Here is a 21,312-nt window from a genome sequence, read left to right as displayed (position 1 = left end):
GTCTCCCTTGGGGAGTGGAAAGACCCAAAGTCAGCCCTACCATTTATTCAATTTTGAATCCCTACCAGATACCAAGTAGGCATATCCAGTCAAATACCAGGGTATGAGCGACATCCATTTAGTCTCTACCCCCAAAGGGCTGCTACCAGTCAAATATGAGCGATATCCATGTTTAGTTTCAGAGATGTCAGTTAGATCAATTCAGCCAAATCGACCCCTGGAGGGTCAGCCCCACCATTTATACAATTTTGAAGCTCTACCCCATAGGGATGCTATCAGACAAATGAGCGATATCCATTGTTCAGTTTCAGAGATGACGTTTATATCAATTCTGCCCAATTGACAAATTTTGAATCCCTACCACATAGTGGTACTAAGTCAAATACAACTGATATTCATTGCTCGATTGCTCAGAAGTTGTTTATTTCAATATATAGCCAAATAGACCACTCTGGGCCCCGCCCCACCATCTGAACAATTTTGAATCCCCATCCCATAGGGATGATACCAGGCAAATACGAGTGATATTCATATCAATAAAGCCAAATAGACCACATTTGGCCCCGCCCATGTGTACAAGTTTGAGTCACCATCCCATACAGACGCTTCTGACCAAATTTCCAAACCGCAGTTATGAATAAGTCAATTGTTGACAAGACAAAACGGTTATGGCACATGTTCACCTTGGTCCCTCCAACAAGGTGAGCTAATAAAGGGACAAAGATTGATTTGAAAAGCCCACTATTTGATATCAGGTGGGCTTTTAATATTTATCCAATGGGAGGACTACAGAAATAAAGGAATAATACGCATGGCGAGTGCTGGAAAATGCAGCTAATCTAACAAACAATTTTGTATAATTGGTACTAACAAACAATTTCTTTCAGTGGTCTCGAACAAACCTGGAGTCCTCCCATTGGGCAATATTTTGTATAAAGATGTAACCCATTATTCAAAAACAACCAAAACAAAGAATGACTGATGAGCAACTTTAATGTAAAACTTATTATTACTCGTCACCATCATCTTCCTCCTCATCCTCGTTGTTGATCTGGAAGTATCGAAGTTCGTAACTCTCCTTGTTATTGGCCACCACTCTCAACCAATCACGGAGGTTGTTCTTCTTCAGGTACTTCTTCGTCAGGTATTTCAGGTACCTTTAAAAAATATATTATATTCAGTATTTGTATTCTGGCTGTGGGAGTTGAATAAATAGAACTATATAATGGATTTGTAAAATACATAAAGTCTTTTTTTTTTCAACTGAAGTAATAAAAACATTTTCTCTCTCGAAAATCATTTAAGTTTCATATTTTAAACTGTCCTACAGCTTTCTTGCAAATGCTTGGTTAATTTCTTTGCTTCAGTAAGTGCATTGGTTAAGTATTTCTGAAACTTAAAGTTAGTTCATCACAATCCAAATGCTTAGCACATTAATGGATTTGATTTACCTCTTAGAAAAAGCGATGTCAGCATTGAGGATGATCTTATTCTTGTCACGGTCCAAGTTCACATTGTTTCCAAAGTTGTTGGTCTTTCCTCCAACCTTGATTCTCTCATGCAAGAATTTCTCCTGGAGATCAGAAAAGTAAATCCACGGGATTAGGGAATATGGCCCTAATCCTAACTAGGGAAGTCACCCTAGTTACAGAGTCTGGTCAGTTGACATATTCACTGCCAGTAATTCATTCAATACTTATTTTTTCAAGGCTTTCAAATGACCTTCAAGTTATTACAATTTGAGGTCAAATTATCATAATTCCAGGAAATCAGAAGGATGAATTATATTGTAGAGATATGTCCCTTAAAATTAAGATTCAACTCATTCTCAAAGAGTCTACTGTAAGTCCTGTTTCTATATAAATGTTTATTCATTGTTTTAAATTTTATTAACCATTTTATGATTGACTTACAAGTATTTTTTGTGAGCATGTAAAACATTTTCCTAAAGGTTAAACAAATGATCAACCCACTTAAACATCAACTATTCCTTTCATATTCCTCCCACTTAAAAAATGTCAAGAATCGTATACCACAGATCGATATAAATTCAAAATTCATTAACTAAAATGGCTCCAGATTGAACTGTGGTTAATGTTTTCTTGCTTAGGATTTTTTCTGTGCTGTTAAAGAAATTGATTCTTACAAAGCTTGCAACGTCCATGATACCATCTTCCACGGGTACTGTGCAATCAATGTTGTATTTGAGGCTTGTCTTCTTCTTCTTGCCCTTACCACTAGCGGGCTTACCAGCTCTCTTCACAGCCTGCAAGTGATTATAATTTTCTTTTAACTTATCAATATCATCAGTGAATCTTGTGCCAATATAGAAAAGGGTATTTCGTCTTGACCATGTCATGCAAAAAGTGGTTGTGATATTAATTTTCCTTTAAAGATGAAGCAGTTTAAATAATGACATTGACGAAACTTTTTGATAAAAATATTGCATTCTTAATTTGAAGATGAGAAGGTATTTTAGTGCACAATATTCTGGGGGGGGGGGGGGGCAATATGGAGATAAAATGCGCCGAAAAAATAACATGGGGAAAGCACCTAAATTCAATTATTGTTAGTAATGCTTATGTATATTTTATATGTAAAGGGTTTATCAATATTGTGGACCTAATGCTTCTTCTGTCAATAATGCATGAACTTTTTTTCCCTAACCAATATGTTTTTATCTGGTAACTGCAACATCACAAGTTAGTCGGGACAGATGCCTAACTGACAGATCGTTGGGTTTTGGTCCATAGGACACGAGAGCTACAAAAGCCCGTAACATACCGTTAGCGAATGTGTTAGCCATAGGCCGGCCTATCACAAGGCAAGTCAGCTAGACCCACGTGTTCGACATCGCGCACCACAAAATGTTTGCGACCACGAACAGAACTTATATTGTGGGGTAATGCATCATTTATTACGAAAAGAATAAGTTTATTGATGTTAGTGAGTTATGTTCAAGGTATTTGAGAACCTAGAAGTGTTCTTAAATTGTGATATTTGTGGGACAATCTTCTTTACCTGTGGCATGATGGCGGATTGCAGGGAAAAGGAAGTTCACAACGAGACCATGATCATTTTTCTAGCTATTTCAACATAAATACTATGCCATCGTGAGATGGATTTTTTTTATCATTTTAGGCGACTTCGTTATAATTAATTTAGTTAAAAGAATGCATTTAGGATTTGTCTTTTATATCGTGGTCGCGAGAATATACACTAATAAATTGATTGTACACGGTTGCACGAAAATCCGCATTCATCTGTTATCTTAGACAAGCACAAGCATAAAACTGTCATCGCGGAAAAAATAATTCGACAATTAAGATGTTAGCTATATTATATGAAACTGATCTCGACATTGTTAGTCCCTCATTTAGAATATTATTTAAATATGTGGGGGATTCCTGTGTCTGTAAATCCGGAAAATATAGACCGTATCCGAAAGTGGTACAACTATTAGATTTAGCTTCAAATTATAACCGGAAGTAGGATTTGTCAGTCGCCGGATCGATCGAAAACCATCGAAAACGCCTGTCCGGGATTCATTAATTTGACAAGCAGGGGGTAAGACCAGTTAAATGTATTGCAGATCTGTTTACCCATAACATATTTACCACGTACGGATATATCAGATCGAATCAAATGCTTAACTTTAATAGCTTTTCGTGCATGGAATATGCATACTTGATGGCAAATGACCATTTCGGTGGGCGGTTCCTGATTCCTCGGCATGATGATACACCCCTATGTAATAACATTGTTGACTGTACTGCAATCGTTTAATCTCTGCATATGGAGTGATTTAAGTAAACCAGATATTCATTATTAAATGCACTTATAAATGAAACACAGTTAGCAAACATTGTAATACAATCTTTGTTTTCGAATGACTAGCATTATAAACAGATATTACATGTAATTCTAGTTCATTGCTTTACATGTAATTCTAGTTCATTGCTTTTCAGTCTAAGTGCCCATGGAAGAGTGACACCTTTATTGATTGACAGGAGAATGTCAATATGATTGGTGGGTTGTTTATTTACAACCACAAGGGAGAAGTCCTTATTTCCCGCGTATACAGGGACGATATTGGGTAAGACAGCAAAAAATATATTAGCTTTAACGTTTGTAATATTACAATTTTCACAAATTTCAGGTCAGACATTCACTATTTAAAACCAAGCTATTAATTTAATTGTTTGAAGACCATCTATCTAGCATAAACGAAAAGAGCTGGAGGAGGGCATAAAGTTATAAGGTAACCAAACTAGCTGATCAGGCTAGTTTGACTTTCCCTTTAGCCTAGTGGTAGGATAACCAGTTAAAGAACGAGATGTCCCTAGTTTGAGCCCAGCACAGGCAGGGTATTTTTCATTAATCCTTGCTATCATAGTGTATTGAAAACCAGGAGAGGTCATATTACTAGTTCAGACTAATGGGACAGGGTATTTTTCGTCCTTCTTATCACATTTGTATATATAAAGATCCATTGTCTATTCCTTTCTGACCTTAATCTTCTTATATTTGACAAAGTGATTATGCCTTGGTAGCTAGTTGGGGGCTACGTATATATACACTTTCAGCATACTGCTCACATGTACAGCTTTACGATAGTCAGTTTTAGTAAGTCAAATCAGTTCATACATTTACACCAGATCAAATCATCAACTTCAATTCTTTGATGTGCTCTAACTGACTCCAGTCTGCAGTGCTCGTTTTGGCGCATGACCTCCGCATCAAACCATGCATTTCAAAATTCTTCAATTTTCATAAAGGTGGTGTCATAGATGAATCTCTGGATTTATACTAGTTAGACCAATATTAATGATTACTGACTTAAGTCCACTTCTGATCTTCATATGAATGGTATACAGTGGACACAATGTAAAATATTCATCATTCAATATATTATGAGTAATTTGTTATACGTATGTTACTGTTTTTATACAGACGCAATGCAGTCGATGCGTTCAGAGTCAATGTCATCCATGCAAGACAACAAGTGCGGTCACCCGTGACCAACATCGCCCGTACCAGCTTCTTTCATATAAAGAGATCTAACATCTGGTTAGCAGCAGTCACCAAACAAAATGTCAACGCTGCCATGGTCTTTGAGTTTCTTCTTAAAATGGTGGAGGTCATGCAGTCCTACTTTGGAAAAATTTCTGAAGAAAACATCAAAAACAATTTTGTGCTAATCTATGAAATTTTAGATGGTATGTATGTGGATTAATTATTTTCTAGCATTAATTCATGGCGCTCTGTCAAGTTAGCCATAATTTTGACCAGCTTTGATATGTCAAAAATCAAAATTATGCATTGATAATAATCAATTCTAAATTCCCAGTATCAAAATTGAAATTAAGATTATGCAAACAAATTTGGCTTTGGAAAATACATGATCAATTCATGAAAATTTCAAGGTCTAGAATCTTAGTTCTGAAAATATGGTCTTTGTGTCATCTATATTAAATAGCTGTTACTGTTTCATCATTTAATTAATTTTTTTTTTTCACAGAAATTTTGGACTTTGGATACCCACAAAATACAGATACTGGTATCTTAAAGACATTCATCACACAACAAGGAGTCAAGTCACAAGTAGGTTCATTGACTTATGTGCTGTAGTATTGAGTAATTGATGGTATACATACCCACAACTGATTACCTTGTCGTGTTGTAATCCTATTCAAGTGATTTCAGGGGAGATAACTCTATCAGGTGTCTTTGATATCATTACAATTTAAATTGAACTGGTGTTGTCCATTGACTGTTTAACAGAGTAAGGAGGAGACCAGTCAGATAACGTCCCAAGTGACCGGACAGATTGGCTGGAGACGTGAGGGTATCAAGTACCGGCGTAATGAACTCTTCCTCGATGTCCTTGAGTCCGTCAATCTTCTCATGTCTCCTCAAGGTCAGTAAACCAACCAATAAATTACATACTTGTAGGACCTAGCTACTATTTTCATCATCACTTGCTGTAGAACATTTCTATTTCCTTGGCCTTTACAAAATTATTCAGCAGAAAGTATTTAATACTAGGACTGGAACCAGAGGAAAAAAACCAGTTACAAAATCTATAAATTCTGCTGATGTGTTGTGATGCATGCATTAAAGTTGTAACATCATATTACCGGGTATGTTATGATACTACTTGCTAAATATTCCTTTATGTTGAGAAATGTGACTTAAAAAGTCATAACTTGATGACAATGTCTACAGATTTCTAATGAAATGATTAAATCATCAGGTCAGTTAATGGCATTGTATAATCATTGGCTTGTAGATAAAAAATTGAGATTATCATTGAAGCTGAAAAACAGTATGAAGGGAACCACAGAAATTCTATATTTTGAAATCTTTTGGTCTGTAATTTCCAGGTCAGGTTCTGAGTGCCCATGTGGCTGGCAGGATTGTGATGAAGAGCTACTTGAGTGGAATGCCTGAGTGTAAATTTGGAATCAATGACAAAGTCCTCATGGAGAGTAAAGGAAAAAGCAGCATTGATGAGCCAACTCCACGCACTGTGGGGTAAGTACAACTCGCTCTTTACATTGTAGGGTAGGTTCATCACATTCCACACACCTAAGGGTAGGTACAACACACTCTGCACACCTTAGGGTAGGTACAACACACTCCACACACCTTCGGGTAGGTACATCACACTCCTCACACCTTAGAGTAGGTACATCACACTCCACACACCTTAGTGTAGGTACATCGCACTCCACACACCTTAGGGTAGGTACATCACAATCCACACACCTTAGGGTAGGTACATCACACTCCACACACCTTAGGGTAGATACATCACACCCCACACACCTTAGGGTAGGTACATCACACTCCACACACCTTAGGGTAGATACAACACACTCTACACACCTTAGTGTAGGTACATCACACTCCACACACCTTAGGGTAGATACATCACACTCCACACACCTTATGGTAGGTACATCACACTCAACACCTTATGGTAGGTACAACACACTCCACACTCCTTAGGGTAGGTACAACACACTCCACACACCTTAGGGTAGGTACAACACACTCCACACACCTTAGGGTAGGTACAACACACTCCACACACCTTAGTGTAGGTACAACACACTCCACACACCTTAGGGTAGGTACAACACACTCCACACACCTTAGGGTAGGTTCATCACACTCCACACACCTTAGTGTAGGTACAACACACTCCACACACCTTAGGGTAGGTACATCACACTCCACTTACCTTAGTGTAGGTACAACACATCACACACCTTAGGGTAGGTACATCACACTCCACACACCTTAGTGTAGGTACAACACACTCCACACACCTTATGGTAGGTACAACACACACCTTATGGTAGGTACAACACACTCCACACACCTTAGGGTAGGTACAACACACTCCACACACCTTAGGGTAGGTACATCACACTCCACACACCTTAGTGTAGGTACATCACACCCCACACACCTTAGGGTAGGTACAACACACTCCACACACCTTAGGGTAGGTACAACACACTCCACACACCTTAGGGTAGGTACATCACACTCCACACACCTTAGGGTAGGTACAACACACTCCACACACCTTAGGGTAGGTACAACACACTCCACACACCTTAGGGTAGGTACAACACACTCCACACACCTTAGGGTAGATACATCACACTCCACACACCTTAGGGTAGGTACAACACACTCCACACACCTTAGGGTAGGTACAACACACTCCACACACCTTAGGGTAGGTACAACACACTCCACACACCTTAGGGTAGGTACAACACACTCCACACACCTTAGGATAGGTACAACACACTCCACACACCTTAGTGTAGGTACAACACACTCCACACACCTTAGGGTAGGTACAACACACTCCACACACCTTAGGGTAGGTACAACACACTCCACACACCTTAGGGTAGGTACAACACACTCCACACACCTTAGGTTAGGTACAACACACTCCACACACCTAAGGGTAGGTACAACACACTCCACTTACCTTAGTGTAGGTACAACACATCACACACCTTAGGGTAGGTACATCACACTCCACACACCTTAGGGTAGGTACATCACACTCCACACACCTTAGGGTAGGTACATCACACTCCACACACCTTAGGTTAGGTACAACACACTCCACACACCTTAGGGTAGGTACATCACACTCCACACACCTTAGGTTAGGTACATCACACCCCACACACCTTAGGGTAGGTACATCACACTCCACACACTGTAGGGTAGGTACATCACACTCCACACACCTTAGGGTAGGTACATCACACTCCACACACTTTATGGTAGGTACAACACACTCCACACACCTTAGGGTAGGTACAACACACTCCACACACCTTAGGGTAGGTACAACACACTCCACACACCTTAGGGTAGGTTCATCACACTCCACACACCTTAGTGTAGGTACAACACACTCCACACACCTTAGGGTAGGTACATCACACTCCACTTACCTTAGTGTAGGTACAACACATCACACACCTTAGGGTAGGTACATCACACTCCACACACCTTAGTGTAGGTACAACACACTCCACACACCTTATGGTAGGTACAACACACACCTTATGGTAGGTACAACACACTCCACACACCTTAGGGTAGGTACAACACACTCCACACACCTTAGGGTAGGTACATCACACTCCACACACCTTAGGGTAGGTACATCACACCCCACACACCTTAGGGTAGGTACAACACACTCCACACACCTTAGGGTAGGTACAACACACTCCACACACCTTAGGGTAGGTACATCACACTCCACACACCTTAGGGTAGGTACAACACACTCCACACACCTTAGGGTAGGTACAACACACTCCACACACCTTAGGGTAGGTACAACACACTCCACACACCTTAGGGTAGATACATCACACTCCACACACCTTAGGGTAGGTACAACACACTCCACACACCTTAGGGTAGGTACAACACACTCCACACACCTTAGGGTAGGTACAACACACTCCACACACCTTAGGGTAGGTACAACACACTCCACACACCTTAGGATAGGTACAACACACTCCACACACCTTAGTGTAGGTACAACACACTCCACACACCTTAGGGTAGGTACAACACACTCCACACACCTTAGGTTAGGTACAACACACTCCACACACCTTAGGGTAGGTACAACACACTCCACACACCTTAGGTTAGGTACAACACACTCCACACACCTAAGGGTAGGTACAACACACTCCACTTACCTTAGTGTAGGTACAACACATCACACACCTTAGGGTAGGTACATCACACTCCACACACCTTAGGGTAGGTACATCACACTCCACACACCTTAGGGTAGGTACATCACACTCCACACACCTTAGGTTAGGTACAACACACTCCACACACCTTAGGGTAGGTACATCACACTCCACACACCTTAGGGTAGGTACATCACACCCCACACACCTTAGGGTAGGTACATCACACTCCACACACTGTAGGGTAGGTACATCACACTCCACACACCTTAGGGTAGGTACATCACACTCCACACACTTTATGGTAGGTACAACACACTCCACACACCTTAGGGTAGGTACAACACACTCCACACACCTTAGGGTAGGTACAACACACTCCACACACTTTAGGGTAGGTACAACACACTCCACACACCTTAGGGTAGGTACAACACACTCCACACACCTTAGGGTAGGTACATCACACTCCACACACCTTAGGGTAGGTACAACACACTCCACACACCTTAGGATAGGTACAACACACTCCACACACCTTAGGGTAGGTACAACACACTCCACACACCTTAGGGTAGGTACATCACACTCCACACACCTTAGGGTAAATACAACACACTCCACACACCTTAGGGTAGGTACATCACACTCCACACACCTTAGGGTAGGTACAACACACTCAACACACCTTAGGGTAAATACAACACACTCCACACACCTTAGGGTAAATACAACACACTCCACACACCTTAGTGTAGGTACAACACACTCCACACACCTTAATGTAGGTACAACACACTCCACACACTTTAGGGTAGGTACAACACACTCCACACACCTTAGGGTAGGTACAACACACTCCACACACCTTAGGGTAGGTACATCACACTCCACACACCTTAGTGTAGGTACAACACACTCCACACACCTTAGGGTAGGTACATCACACCCCACACACCTTAGGGTAGGTACATCACACTCCACACACCTTAGGGTAGGTACATCACACTCCACACACCTTAGGGTAGGTACAACACACTCCACACACCTTAGGTTAGGTACAACACACTCCACACACCTTAGGGTAGGTACAACACACTCCACACACCTTAGGTTAGGTACAACACACTCCACACACCTAAGGGTAGGTACAACACACTCCACACACCTTAGGGTAGGTACAACACACTCCACACACCTTAGGGTAGGTACATCACACTCCACACACTTTATGGTAGGTACAATACAATCCACACACCTTAGGTTAGGTACATCACACCCCAAACACCTTAGGGTAGGTACAACACACTCCACACACCTTAGGGTAGGTGCAACACACTCCACACACCTTAATGTAGGTACAACACACTCCACACACCTTAGGGTAGGTACAACACACTCCACACACCTTAGGGTAGGTGCAACACACTCCACACACCTTAGGGTAGGTACAACACACTCCACACACCTTAGGGTAGGTACAACACACTCCACACACCTTAGGATAGGTACAACACACTCCACACACCTTAGTGTAGGTACAACACACTCCACACACCTTAGGGTAGGTACAACACACTCCACACACCTTAGGGTAGGTACAACACACTCCACACACCTTAGGGTAGGTACAACACACTCCACACACCTTAGGTTAGGTACAACACACTCCACACACCTAAGGGTAGGTACAACACACTCCACTTACCTTAGTGTAGGTACAACACATCACACACCTTAGGGTAGGTACATCACACTCCACACACCTTAGGGTAGGTACATCACACTCCACACACCTTAGGGTAGGTACATCACACTTCACACACCTTAGGTTAGGTACAACACACTCCACACACCTTAGGGTAGGTACATCACACTCCACACACCTTAGGTTAGGTACATCACACCCCAAACCCCTTAGGGTAGGTACATCACACTCCACACACCTAATGGTAGGTACAACACCCCCCACACACTTAGGGTAGGTACATCACACTCCACACACCTTAGGGTAGGTACAACACACTCCACACACCTTAGGTTAGGTACAACACACTCCACACACCTTAGGGTAGGTACAACACACTCCACACACCTTAGGTTAGGTACATCACACCCCAAACACCTTAGGGTAGGTACAACACACTCCACACACCTTTGTGTAGGTACAACACTCCACACACCTTAGGTTAGGTACAACACACTCCACCCACCTTAGGGTAGGTACAACACACTCCACACACCTTAGTGTAGGTACAACACACTCCACACACCTTAGGGTAGGTACATCACACTCCACACACCTTAGGGTAGGTACAACACACTCCACACACCTTAGGTTAGGTACATCACACTCCACACACTTAGGATATGTTTTACTGACATTTTCCTATGGTACACTAGCTTGTTATGGAGGTGTTTGTTTTGTTGGTTTATATGAGATGGGTTTTTTTTATCAGGGGGACAACCACAGGGAAGAGTTCCATTGCTATTGATGACTGTCAGTTTCACCAGTGTGTCAAGCTGAGCAAGTTTGAGACCGAACACAGCATCAGCTTCATTCCACCAGACGGCGAGTTTGAACTGATGAGGTAATTCTAATGCATGTTTAAAACATGGACATTGTGAAGAAAAGAGGATTATGAAATAAAATAGATAATAATGATAAGAAATGCATCTATTTCTAAATAACAGCAATCATGTTGAATTTCTAATAAAGAAAAGTGTTCATTTCTTCATAGCATGCATCCATGGAAGATGTCTTGACTGAATTTAAGTCACACAGCTGGTATATCTTTAAAAAGGATTTGTCCTCAAAAATATTCCACTCAGTATATACTGTGCAGTACTTGTGACTAAATTGATAAACACTGTATATGGTGCTTGCGACTAAAACAATGTACCCTGTTTGTGTAGGTACCGGACCACCAAGGACATTAGTCTTCCCTTCCGTGTCATTCCATTAGTCCGGGAAGTTGGACGACAGAAAATGGAGGTTAAAGTTGTCGTAAAATCTAACTTCAAACCCTCACTCCTCGCCCAGAAGATTGAGGTTAGTGTTACAATTCATTTATCTCATTGTTCTCAATGCTATTGTCTTGTCTGTTTTGGCTTAGTTTTGATTTCACAATTATTATTCATCAATTCCGTGTCTGGATTAGAGATTTTTAGAGGTTTTTAAACAGTAAAATTAAATATGGTAGCAGGCAAATTGCATTTGAAATTTTAAAGTTGTAAGTAATTTGTGGACAACTGCCCCAAGAGAATGACGTATGAAATGTGTCACTTTCACTATGTGGTTACCATTGCTGTTACCCTGAAGGACTTTGGTTTGTCATTATAAAAATTTAAAGGAGCTTCATCCACACAAATCCGATACAGCCAGCCTGAATTTTGTAAACTGACAGCACCACGGACCTCCTAAACTAGTAAACGTACCCATACTTACACTAGGCCTAGTATTAATTACATTATGGGTGTACAAAACTGTACATAGTCATGTGGAATCTGACATCCACGGCCTTTATTTACAGCTTTAATACTCTCGGCCCTAACTATAACAGTGAAGGTTTTCTCCTTCTTGTTTGTATTCTTCATTGCTAGGCTTACCTCCTGCTGTACCTGTGGTTCTAAATATAGATTAATCTGTGTATCTTAAATGCTTCCTTCTCTAATTTGTAAACATGATGTTAACCAAACATTATTTACTGTTCGATGTCTGGTAGTCTGTGCTGCAGTGTTAGTTACACACTATCTTGTTTAGCTTCATTACTATTATTATTATTACAATATTATTGATAATATCATACTATCTATGTATACAGTCCATCATTCCACCTTAGAGAGAGGGCTTATATAGCTATTAATAATATTATATTATTAGGTCATCATGCTTCGTCCGTCGTCGTGCGCCGTCTGCCGTCCGCCGTGCGCTGTGCGTAAACTTTTCACATTTCAAACTTCTTCTCAAGTTCCACCAGTGGGATTGAGCTGAAACTTGCCTGAAATGATTCTGAGATGGTCCTGACCAAGTGTTGTTATTTTTCGGGTCGGTCCGAAATCCAAGATGGCCGCCATAGCCGCCATTTTGAAAACACATCTTAAACTTCTTCTCATGTTCCACCAGTGCTATTGAGCTGAAACTTGCCAGAAATGATCCTGAGATGGTCCTGACCAAGTGTTGTTATTTTTTGGGTCGGTCCGAAATCCAAGATGGCCGCCATAGCCGCCATCTTGAAAAACACATATTAAACTTCTTCTCAAGTTCCACCAGTGCTATTAAGCTGAAACTTGCCAGAAATGATCCTGAGATGATCCCCACCAAGTGTTGTTATTTTTCGGGCCGATTCGAAATCCAAGATGGCCGCCATAGCCGCCATCTTGAAAAACACATTTTAAACTTCTTCTCAAGTTCCACCAGTGCTGTTGGGCTGAAACTTGCCTGAAATGATCTTGATATGATCCTGACCAAGTGTTGTTATTTTTCGGGCCGGTCCGAAATCCAAGATGGCTGCCGTGGCCGCCATCTTGAAATACACATTTTAAACTTCTTCTCCAGTTCCACCAGTGCTATTAAGCTGAAACTTGCCTGAAATGATCCTGATATGATGCCGACCAAGTGTTCTTATTTTTCGGGTCGGTCCGAAATCCAAGATGGCCGCCATAGCCGCCATCTTGAAAAACACATATTAAACTTCTTCTCCAGTTCCACCAGTGCTATTAATCTGAAACTTGCCTGAAATGATCCTGATATGAAGCCGACCAAGTGTTGTTATTTTTTGGGTAGGTCCGAAATCCAAGATGGACGCCGTGGCCCCCATCTTGAAAAACACATTTTAAACTTCTTCGCCAGTTCCACCAGTGCTATTAAGCTGAAACTTGCCTGAAATGATCCTGATATGATGCTGACCAAGTGTTGTTATTTTTCGCGTCGGTCCGAAATCCAAGATGGCCGCCGTGGCCGCCATCTTGAAAAACACATTTTAAACTTCTTCTCCAGTTCCACCAGTGCTATTAAGCTGAAACTTGCCTGAAATGATCCTGATATGATCCTGACCAAGTGTTGTTCTTTTTTGGGTCAGTCCAAAATCCAAGATGGCCGCCATAGCCGCCATCTTGAAAAACACATTTTAAACTTCTTCTCAAGTTCCACCAGTGCTATTGAGCTGAAACTTGCCTGAAATGATCCTGATATGATCACGACCAAGTGTTGTTATTTTTCGGGTTGGTCTGAAATCCAAGATGGCTGCCATTGCAGCCATCTTAAAAATCACATTTTAAACTTCTTCTCCAGTTCCATTGGTGCCATTGAGCTGGAAATGGGTGAGGATGTCAAGGAAGGCGAGCCAACATAGTGTTGTTATTTTTTCGGCCTCGTAAAAACTTTGAAATGGCAGCAATGGTGGCCATTTTGTAACATGATTGCGCAATCATGGTTTCCTGAACAATGCCTATTCAAACTTCTTCTCAAATTCCACCAGTGGGATTCAGCCCTAACTTACCAGAAATTATCCTGAGATGGCCCTTACCAAGTGTTGTTATTTATCGGGTCGGCCAGAAATCCAAGATGGCCACCATGGCAACCATCTTGAAAAAACATTTTAAACTTCTCCAGTTCCACTTGTGCCATTGAGTTGGAAATTGGTGAGGATTTTAAGGAAGGAGGGCCAACAAAGACTTGTTATTTATTGGGTCGGTCAGAAATCCAAGATGGCCACCATGGCAAACGGTGCCACTATATACTTGCTACAGAGAATACATACTACAATTATATAAGGTTTTTAATTTAGAGTCAGATGACCGTTAAGGCCCCTGGGCCTCTTGTCTATATATATAGTCCATCATTCCACCCTAGAGAGAGGGCTTATATAGCTATTAATAATATTATATTATCTATACAGTGGACCCGCGATAATCCGGACGCCGATAGTCCGAAAAACTCACAGTCCGGACGGAAATGCACGGGAACGGATTTCCGTAACGTTATTTGTACTCACCAGTCCGGAAATTCGGATTCCGATTCTGGAAGCCCATTTTGGGAACGGAAAGTACTTTTCATTAGTAAATTTCCCTCAATAATCCGGACGATTTTTTCACCACGAGGAGAAAAAAATGTCGGGGCAAGTCACCCGTGTCGACAGCTGTACAGACTATCGCTTGACACTGTGCGTAGTCATAGCGACCGCTGCCATGTCATAGCCCCGGGTGTTTACCTGTGTTACAATAAGTAGCTTTTGTTTTTATAACAGTACATTGCTTTTTCTCTACGACCTAAATGTTACAGTATTAAAGGATTTTATAGTATAGCCTGGTCTTGCTTTCATCAACTTGACGTACAATATCTATGATAGTTATTTTACAGACGGCAACTTTTATAGGAACACATATTGCTATTTCGTAGTTAGCAAGAATTTATGCACAAACATACAGTACGTGATACGATAATTAATCAATCTCAAATACATGTAATACATTTATGATCGGTAATTAACATCATTAACACTTGTATTTGGGTAAACACGGATATCGGCTTGTAACACCGTTACGTGAAACGACGACTCATTGAAAGATGCATGTTATTAATTACATACACATTTACGTATTAAGCAGTGATCACAAGAACTGGGTTGATTACACACAAATTAGTCAATAGTCGTCTGATACTTAATTAAGCGTCACATTGTTAAGTGAATACTGGTTTAATAATTAGCCTATCGGACATCTTGGGTAGTTCTCGTTGGTGTCACGTACTTTTAAATAGATAGCTTGGGGTTTCTGGTACGTAAAAATCATAAAAAAACATGGACTGACGGTAAGTTGTAAAATCCGGGTCTTTTATTTAAGGTATTTAACGTTTGTAATTTCTACTTGTTTGTGAACCGCCGGGACGTGACACATGTGTGTTGTTTGTAGGTCACATATGCCCGCTTTAAATAAAACAACTTTCACTTTACATGTTCTTTTAAAAACATAGTTTATTTTTTACTTTCTACAAAACAAAACAAGAATCATATCAGAAACATAAGTATATTTATATAAAAAGACTGACAATTAAACGTGTTTATGAAACGTCCCGGATTGTATATAATCAAGGGAGATAACTCTAACACGACAATTTTTTTGACCTGGTAGACGAAATTCGGCAGTCCGGAAAACTCGTAATCCGGACGGTTTGGACTGGGAACGAAGGTGTTCGGATTATCGAGGGTCCACTGTATATATAGTCCATTTTACCACAAAAGGGAGAGCTTTTAAAGGCATTAATAATATTATACTATCTCTGTATGCAGTCCCTTATACCACCTAAGGGAGAAGGCTTACATAGTCTTTTGCCTGTTGCCCAATACTCAATGATTTGATTCAATAAAGTATTTGTGAAATGAAAAAAACCTAAATTAATACATCTGTTCTGTAGTTTGTTACCAGCACCATATGTTGTTGTTACAGGTACGCATTCCAACTCCACTCAACACCAGCGGTGTACAGGTGATCTGTATGAAGGGGCGAGCTAAATACAAGGCCAGCGAGAATGCTATTGTGTGGAAGTAAGTCTCTATGTACTTATGTGTACAGTATATCATCTGTACACGTACAGCTTGTCAATGTTTGTTTCTTCCTTCAGCCAGTTTTTTATACCCCTTCCCTCTGCAACAAAGTAAGTGGGAGTATTTTGGTTGCTATGGTAACTAGGTCACTATACACAGGTTTTGTGTAATGGAGGATTGGTCATCGGTCCTCAGATGAATTTCATTCAAATTTGGTCAGTACTGTATTAATGCATATAAGTAAGACATCAGGTGTTTCCAGAACCGTTACTATGGAAACATAATGGAGGCTTCTGATTGATAGAATAACATCAGTGGGAAAATAGATGTCTTGATACAGACAAATTGTAGCCAGGTTAACAATTTGGTGAAAAATGCATTGTTTTCTCATAGAAAATTTGGTAAAAATTCTTTTCACTCCCCAAAATAGATTTTTTCTCGAGATTGAAGAGACATACTTTTTGTCATATGATTTAACATTTTCAGATTTAAAAATATGTTTAGGGTCTACAATATTTTTCTGACTACTTTTTGATACATTTGTATAATGTTTCCGTCTTCAGGATCAAGAGGATGGGGGGTATGAAAGAGTGTCAGCTAAGTGCGGAGATAGAATTACTTACCACCAGCGACAAAAAGAAATGGACCAGACCGCCAATCTCGATGAACTTTGAGGTAAATATCTACATATTTTACTAGTTATTTCTCTGGGAAATACAATATTTTTCCTGTCTATACATTTGAATCTTAAGTTCGGTCCAATTCCCAATGGTGTATGTTGTTTGTTTTTCCAAATGAAGACATCAAAATTACGAAAAACCTTTCAATCTGGCATTTTTCAGGCAAGGACATACAACAACATATGTTCATCATTTTCTTGTCCATTATCCAGCAGGTGGAAATTTCTCAGAATGAACAGGAAAAAACATTGAAAATGTTCAGAAGAGTTTGAGTTAAAATGTATTTGGTGACCAGTTGTTATATTAGACATTGATATTTGATATCTTAGTCGTCATATTAAAAAGTGATATGTATTTGATGTTTAAATTGTCATATTAGACAATGATATTTGATGTTTAAGTCGTTATATTTGAGTGATATTTGATGTTTCAGGTACCGTTCGCACCATCTGGGTTCAAGGTGAGATATCTGAAGGTGTTTGAACCCAAATTAAATTATAGTGATCATGATGTCATCAAGTGGGTCCGATACATTGGAAGAAGTGGACTGTACGAAACAAGATGCTGATCACCCTGAATTTGTAGGAAGGAATTGAAAACATCTCACAAGGACAAGGAGTCGCCACTGAACATCATTAGGAAATACAAACATTTAATATATTAGTAATTTCTGTATGTGAACGGGGAATAGTTTGTCCTATTGTAACCTGAAGTTAGTGAACGCAGATTCATTTGTGTTTATACTGGTCAGTTGATATTGTATGAAAAGCAAACTAAAGTCATCTTGTGCAATCTATATGTAAAATGAAAGTAGAACAAATGAGATTTTTGTGCAGGATGTGTTGATATTGTGTATCACCTTGTGTAAATAGGAGTATCAGACATAGGATAGTTACCAGCTTAATGTGTCTTAATGTTGTGTATGACAGTTGTTAGAATACTCTAAAAAATGTTGTAGCTTAATATATCGGGGATCATATTCATGTATAATAGCAAGATATGGTACATTGTAATTTCATTTTAATCATAAAGTACTGGTAGTAGTTAAGGAGGATAATAACAAGTTAAGGGGAGTAACTCTAAATGAATTTTTGCCTTTAAGAATGTATAAAATCCTTCTAGTCTTGTGGATTTGTTATGTAGTAGTGAATGTGTTGGGTTCCATTATCCATCATTTATTCCTCCTTCACCATTTAGCACAAAATGATCTGCCCTTCCCATTAATAAGAGAATGGATGGACTACCAGTCTGTGAAATCGTTAAGTTTTACTCTGATGATTAGGTAGGAATATTATGTGCTAATTCTACAAAGTGCTACTTTATACAAACATTTAAGTCTAAATTTTCAAGAAAGCATTTCTAATCTGTTAGATACATGATGTAATAAAGCTGTTTCAGAATCAATGAAGATCACGCTATCTGGTAGCAAGTTAATGCGGTCACCTCGTCGAAGGTTTGATCTCCATGTCAAGAGGTCTTGTAATCACCCTGGTGAAGATTAGATCTTCGTGTCAACAGGTCATGTGATCACCTTGGTGAATGTTAGATCTTCGTGTCAACAGGTCATGTGATCACCTTGATGAAGGTTAGATCTTCGTGTCAACAGGTCATGTGATCACCTTGGTGAAGGTTAGATCTTCGTGTCAACAGGTCATGTGATCACATTGGTGAAAGTTAGATCTTCGTGTCAACAGGTCATGTGATCACCTTGGTGAAGGTTAGATCTTCGTGTCAACAGGTCATGTGATCACCTTGGTAAATCATGTGATCACCTTGGTGAAAGTTAGATCTCCGTGTCAACAGGTCATGTGATCACCTTGGTGAAAGTTAGATCTTCGTGTCAACAGGTCATGTGATCACCTTGGTGAAGGTTAGATCTCTGTGTCAACAGGTCATGTGATCACCTTGGTGAAGGTTAGATCTTCGTGTCAACAGGTCATGTGATCACCTTGGTGAAAGTTAGATCTCTGTGTCAACAGGTCATGTGATCACCTTGGTAAATCATGTGATCACCTTGGTGAACGTTAGATCTTCGTGTCAACAGGTCATGTGATCTCCATGTCAACAGATCATGAGATTGGTTCTGATTACCTGGTCGAAGTCGTGATTGTAACCCATTTTATTTTCCCATTTCTATATCAATAACTATGAAATATGGACAAACTCTGAGTATACATATAATCATATACAATGTGTCCATTTAAAACTTTGGTATTGAAGCATGCAGTATGTATGGTGAGGCAGTGGTGTGAACTGTGATGATCAGAGGTTGATCAAACTGACATGTATTGGTTGTGTAATTGATACCGTGGGACAATGCATTAACAAATAAATGATGTTAAAAGAAGGTAGAAACCAAGAGGAATAATCACTGAACTGTGTAATCGTTCTTACATTGTGTAATCTAGAGAGGAACAGATTTAACAAGTGCTTGTTTACAAAATGTTAAAAATTGATTGATTGGGTTTCAAAGGTGATTTGAGTCATTTTATATAAATGTCCATGGTTATCATCGGTACGTTCTATGTATTTATATGTAATCAGTATAAATAAACATGCTCCATCTCCCAATCAGGTGTCTGTGATTTTGATATACTATTTAAGATAACAATTCTACTGATATAAATCTGGGTCAAGTCGAAATGAGACAGATGTAAAGAAAACATAACCACCGGACATACTAATATTGTCAGACTTCCTGTAACATAAGGAAATACAGTAGTAGAATGTAGAATAAAACCCCACTTAGTCTTCTTCAACCAACATCTTTAAATCCCACTGTCGTGCAAAGTAACGGGTAACAGTAGAGAATTCTGAAATTTTTGAACAAGCTAAACAAATATTTCTTTATGGATACATTTATGTTTTAACATATTTCTGTAGAATGTTTCCCGATAAACCACATTTCTACAGAGAGAACATTTTTTGATTAAATTTCTGTAAAAAAATATATATTTGGATAAAGACCTGGTATTTACTCTCCTTTCCTCTAAGATACCAGGACTGAACATGGCTTTGACAACTTTACCAGTAATGTCGTAGAAACAACAGGTGGAAAAACTAGCAGTGAGAATTATGTCTTGGCCATGTATTTGAAGAGAGAAAATATATTCACAAAGACAGAAATATAATGGTAAAATATGAATAGAGTTGGTACCTTGTGGTATTTGAGTGCTTGTTGAAGGCTAGTTAGTTAATCCTAGGAAGCGACTTTAACTTCCATCACAATTCAATTGAATTCTAGCTTCTGACCATGCACAAGAATGAATTGGTTATCATTTTTAATGGGGTCACGGTTAAGGTTAAGGTGTCCGAACACTTTATCACTAGCCCTCTACCTCTGCCCTGGGTTGCGAGTTTGAAACCCACATGGGGCAGTTGCCAGGTACTGACTGTAGGCCGGTGGTTTTTCTCTGGGTACTCCAGCTTTCCTCCCTCTCCAAAACCTGGAACATGCTTAAATGACCCTGGCTGTAGGACGTTAAACAAAATAAACCATAAACCAAAATCGTTTTTAAAGAAGCCAGACATTAGCGTTCATTTTGTGTATTATGTAAGACCATATGATATGAATATGGTGTGATATACACATCTCTAGGCTTTATTATGTGCATAGGACGAAATCGTGAGAATTATTGAATTTCTTATTAATAAAATCAGGGACATATAATAAGATTATTTTATGTCCCTGACAACATCTTCGAGTTTGGTGATCATATCTGCCAACAGACTAATGGCATACCCATGGGACCAAATAACTATGCCCTATTGTTGACTCACTTGATTTTATTTTCATGCAAGTTTAGTTATACTGAAGAG

At 39.8% G+C, this 21,312-nt stretch overlaps 2 protein-coding genes across 8 annotated transcripts; one reads left to right on the top strand and one right to left on the bottom strand.

Moving 5' to 3' along the window:
• Positions 1 to 975: 975 nt before the first annotated feature.
• Positions 976 to 3,126, bottom strand: LOC117345396 (60S ribosomal protein L22-like). The gene is made up of 4 exons (XM_033908469.1): positions 3,022 to 3,126; positions 2,147 to 2,266; positions 1,452 to 1,573; positions 976 to 1,157 (listed from the first exon to the last, which is right to left on the bottom strand). Exons 1-4 carry the CDS (start codon positions 3,028 to 3,030, stop codon positions 1,010 to 1,012), a joined length of 399 nt encoding a protein of 132 aa, XP_033764360.1. The 5' UTR covers positions 3,031 to 3,126; the 3' UTR covers positions 976 to 1,009.
• Positions 3,127 to 3,472: 346 nt separating this feature from the next.
• On the top strand, positions 3,473 to 20,064 carry LOC117345414 (AP-2 complex subunit mu). 7 transcript variants are annotated; one of them, XR_004536434.1, is made up of 12 exons: positions 3,473 to 3,567; positions 3,969 to 4,096; positions 4,954 to 5,219; positions 5,522 to 5,604; positions 5,785 to 5,920; positions 6,387 to 6,537; positions 11,729 to 11,860; positions 12,186 to 12,321; positions 16,716 to 16,813; positions 17,377 to 17,488; positions 17,927 to 19,143; positions 19,538 to 20,064. XR_004536434.1 is itself a non-coding variant. In XM_033908488.1 (11 exons), exons 2-11 carry the CDS (start codon positions 4,023 to 4,025, stop codon positions 18,059 to 18,061), a joined length of 1,323 nt encoding a protein of 440 aa, XP_033764379.1. In that variant the 5' UTR covers positions 3,473 to 3,567; positions 3,969 to 4,022; the 3' UTR covers positions 18,062 to 20,064. The 7 variants fall into 7 exon arrangements, 1 of the variants encoding a protein (XP_033764379.1); XR_004536433.1 differs by having other exon boundaries at positions 19,297 to 20,064; XR_004536432.1 differs by having other exon boundaries at positions 19,232 to 20,064.
• Positions 20,065 to 21,312: the final 1,248 nt, after the last annotated feature.

Source organism: Pecten maximus, chromosome 16, assembly GCF_902652985.1.
Source record: "Pecten maximus chromosome 16, xPecMax1.1, whole genome shotgun sequence".
Classification (NCBI taxonomy): domain Eukaryota; kingdom Metazoa; phylum Mollusca; class Bivalvia; order Pectinida; family Pectinidae; genus Pecten; species Pecten maximus.
This window is presented reverse-complemented; position numbering and strand designations above follow the sequence as displayed.